This window comes from Orycteropus afer, unplaced genomic scaffold (genome assembly GCF_000298275.1).
Source record: "Orycteropus afer afer isolate SDZICR_OR568_19922 unplaced genomic scaffold, OryAfe1.0 scaffold00015, whole genome shotgun sequence".
Lineage (NCBI taxonomy): Eukaryota > Metazoa > Chordata > Mammalia > Tubulidentata > Orycteropodidae > Orycteropus > Orycteropus afer.
The window spans coordinates 21195361-21199384 of NW_006921602.1; the positions used below are offsets into that span (position 1 = coordinate 21195361).

At 35.5% G+C, this 4024-nt stretch overlaps 1 protein-coding gene across 1 annotated transcript in view; it reads right to left on the bottom strand.

Moving 5' to 3' along the window:
• Positions 1-2932: 2932 nt before the first annotated feature.
• The window catches only part of POLR2M (RNA polymerase II subunit M), an 8510-nt gene continuing 7418 nt past the window's right edge, over positions 2933-4024 (bottom strand). The window contains exon 4 of the mRNA XM_007958800.1: positions 2933-3076. Coding sequence (XP_007956991.1) covers positions 2933-3076 — 144 coding nt within the window. The remainder of the gene's footprint in view (positions 3077-4024) is intronic.

The window sequence follows — 4024 nt, forward strand, 5'->3', positions numbered from 1 at the left end:
TTTATTATTCATTACAGTATTACAAATCGGGGGTGGGAATATTTAATATCATTGAACCAACTGGTCAACTATTTGTAAAAAATCAAAAGATTAAATGCCTATCTTATCTAATACCAAGTAAGTTCAAGATGGATTAAAGGTTTCTTTTAAGTGTAAAAAGTGAAATAATAAAAGTACTAGAAGAAAAAAGAATAACTATTTCTCCATCCTTGGGGTAGGAAAGACATGTTCATGCATACAAGCAAAGGAAGACTCTTCAAAGAGAGTAATATCTAAACTGAAACACCATAAACTCCATTAAAAGGCAAAAACACTGGAAAAAAAATTAAAGCATATGATAAAGGATGGCCATTCTTAATTCATAAAAAACTTATCAATCAGTAAAACGGCACTCTCCCCAAGAAAACAGGGGAAGACATTAATAAGCAGTGACTATAAATGTATGAACGCAAGCAGCCAAAAAACTTGAAAAAATTCTCAACTAGTAAAGAAACAATTTTTAAATGTGACCCTTTTCTGGAATTACTAACTTTGCAGGTTTGCAGTAGTAGCCATCAGTTCTGGAGGTTTGATACATCGCTAGGGGAACATAAATGTACACTACATTTGTGGTGAGTAAAATGTGTATCAAGATTCTCAAAAACTTACACACCCTTTAACAATTTCATTCTGGAAATTTATCTTTTTGAAAGCAATAGTTTTTGTATAGATGTTGCTGTCTTTTAAGATATTGATCATATTATTGCTTATAGGTTACATAATAATCGAACTGTTGAACAGGAAATTGATTTTTAAAATTATGGCATACCCATGAAATGGAGTATTCTACAGCCATCTAAAATGCAAAAATTTAATGTGAGAAATGCTTACAATATATACACTATGAAATAATGTATACCATGATCTTTTTTTTTTTTTTAAATAAAGGTATAGCTGTTGTTGTTGTTGTCATGTGCCGTCGAGTCGTTTCCGACTCATAGCGACCCCTCCTTGGGTTTCCGAGGCAGTGTCACTACGGAAGTAGATTGCCCAACCTTCCTTCCGAGGAGTGGCTGGTGGGTTTGAACCACCATCCTTCTGGTTAGCAGTCAAGTGCTTTAGCCACTATGCTACCAGAGCTCCCAAAGGTATAGCTATATGTAGAAAAATAAAAATACATACACTAAAACATTAATAGTTCTTTCTGGGTGGCAGGATTATAGGGAACTGTGTGTACATGCATGTGAGCACTTTTGTATTATCCACCTTTCCATAAATGTTATTCTATTCTATAAAGAACATGTTAGATAGACCAAAGAATTTTACGTTATGATATTGCCTATTAATTTTAAAAACTAATGAAATTTATATCGGTATACATTTGCATTTAATTTTGTTAGGGGCCATGGGAAGTAGCAGCTACAACTGGAAGTGGATGATATAAAACTGAACCCTTTCTATCACTTTTACACCTGCCTTAAATGTACTTTCAGGAGCTCTGGTGGCCTAGTGCCTAAAGCATCTGACTGCTAACCAGAAGGCTGGTAGTTCAAACCTATCAGCCACTCCTCAGAAGGAAGACTGGGCAATCTACTTCCATAGAGATACCACCTCGGAAACCCAAGGGTCACTGAGTTGGAAATGTACTTTTGGTCAAATTTCACATATGAACCCCTCCAACTGCAACTGAGTTCTGACTCATAGCAATCCCATAGAATAGAACAGAACAGAACTGCCCCACAGGGTAATCTTTATGGGAGCAGACTGCTACCTCTTTCTCCCGTAGAGCAGCTGGTGGGTTCTAACTGCCATCCTTTCAGTTAGCAGCCCAGTGCTTGACCACGGCTCCCATCATATATGAACAGTCTCTTTTAAAGTAAGAAGTTACTTGAATACCAGTAAATCATCACCATTACCATTCTAAAGTTGCTCTCATTAATATTTTATTCTTTCTTTCAATGCTTTTTAAAGGCTTCAACATATTCAACAAAGAAATCTTTGATAACGTAAGTGTTACTTTCTCTGGAAACAACCATATAATCCTTTAAAATGAAACCATATAATCCCTTAAAATGACATGAACATGTATACATATGAGACTGAGGTTTCTGTAGTCTCTATGCCCCTCCTTTAGGGGAAAAAAAGTGATGGATTGACAAGACAGTAATTGTAGCTTTAAAAAAAAAAAAAAAATCCGTACCAAACTTTAATGTCCCATGAATGAACCAATGAAGTCAATTTAGGTAAAGAACAAGCACAGCTACTTCCTTCACCTAGATTTTAGCCTTTTGCTAGACCTCATGTTACTCCAGGCAAATGACTACCTAGAAAAACCCTCCAATCTCTAGTATCTACAAAAAGTAGCATCTACTAAAAGCACTCTTTATTCCTAGTCAGAAAAAAAGGTTAACTTTTTTCCTAAGGGAAGACGGAGGAAACAAACACTTGTCAAGTATTTCCTATGAGCTTCTTTTAGGTACTTCACTCAATAACCCCATGCAAACATGCATAAAATTGTCTAGACTGCTCCCTTCTTTACTTAAAAAAGGATGGAAGTAGTTCTTTTCATTCATTTTTAGGTGATACCAGGGACAACTAAGTATTTCACTGAAAGAAAATTTTATTTGAGAGGTGAGAATTAAGGAAAGCAGCAAAATTACCTGCTTTCATTTGGTTTAAAGAAAAAAAAATGTAGTCTATTATAAAGTAAAATATCAGACCAATACAGAACATACTGCAAAACATCAATACAATGTGGTTAAACACAATAGTCAAATATTAAACTTTTTAAGCACATGAAAGTCATCTTCTGAAAGATGAACTGGGCTTTTTTTTATAGCTACCATAGTGCAACTTTATAATGTCTGACACTGATCTTGATACTTGTTATAAAGTCTGATGTTAAATAATGACATCCCAACAGTGAAAGATTTAGATTATCCAATGCCCATCTTCACAATTCATCATCAGAGGCTTGATCATCTTCATCCTTCACTTCTCGGTATTTCCCCAAAGTCTCTCCTTCTGGATTATAGCTCTTCATTTTAATATTCAGCCTTTCAGCTAATTTCTGCACTGCAAGCTTGGCCTGCATTTCCTTTAAAATAAAAAGCAAAGCAAAAGTTACATACTCACATCTTTTCCTTAGAATTTTTCACACACACATACACACAAAACAGAAACAAAAAACTTCACAACTGCTCTCTCCAGCAATGCAATAAAAAGCAGATTTAAAGAAAATGAAAAAAAATAAATATGAGGGCAATGCTTATGAGAACTACTAGTGTACTACACATGTAGTTACAGATTTCCATTAATAAACAAGATTACATTGAAATATTTTAACTATACATAAGAACTTAGTAATCAGCTCAGCACTACAACAGTCACAGACATGGACACATGAAGTCTGTGGGCATACACATGTATATATTATGTATACATACTGTTAGCCCCAGGAAAACACCACCTAACTTCCTAGATATTACTTAGCTAGATTTTAGTCAGGCACACTCTACCAACAGAGTCCCTGGATGGTGCAAACAGTTAATACACTCAGCTACTAACCAAAAGGTTAGCAGTTTGAGTTCACCCAAGGCACCTTAGGAAAAAAAGCCTGGCAATCTACTTCTGAGAAACTACCCACTGAAATCCCTATGAAGCACAATAGATATACTCAGACATACATGGGGTCATCATGAGTCAAAACTGACTCAAGAGCAACTGGGTTTTTTTTTTTTTTTTTTTTAATTAAAAAAACTAGTTGCTATTCTGCCTTGGCATGTCATAAAAGCTCAACTGATACAGATTTGTATTTTCAAGGTAGACGTTTTTAAAAGCCATTTTTCTTCCTTTTAGCACATTAAAAGTACTGCCATCTAAGGGTCCCTGAGTGGTGCAACTGTTAGCACACTTAGCCGTTAACCAAAAGGTTGACATTTCGAGTCCACCTAGAAGCGCCTTGGAAGAAAGGCCTGATAATTTACCTCTGAAAAATCATCCATTAAAAACCTATGGAGCACAGTTCTTCTGGGACACACGGGGG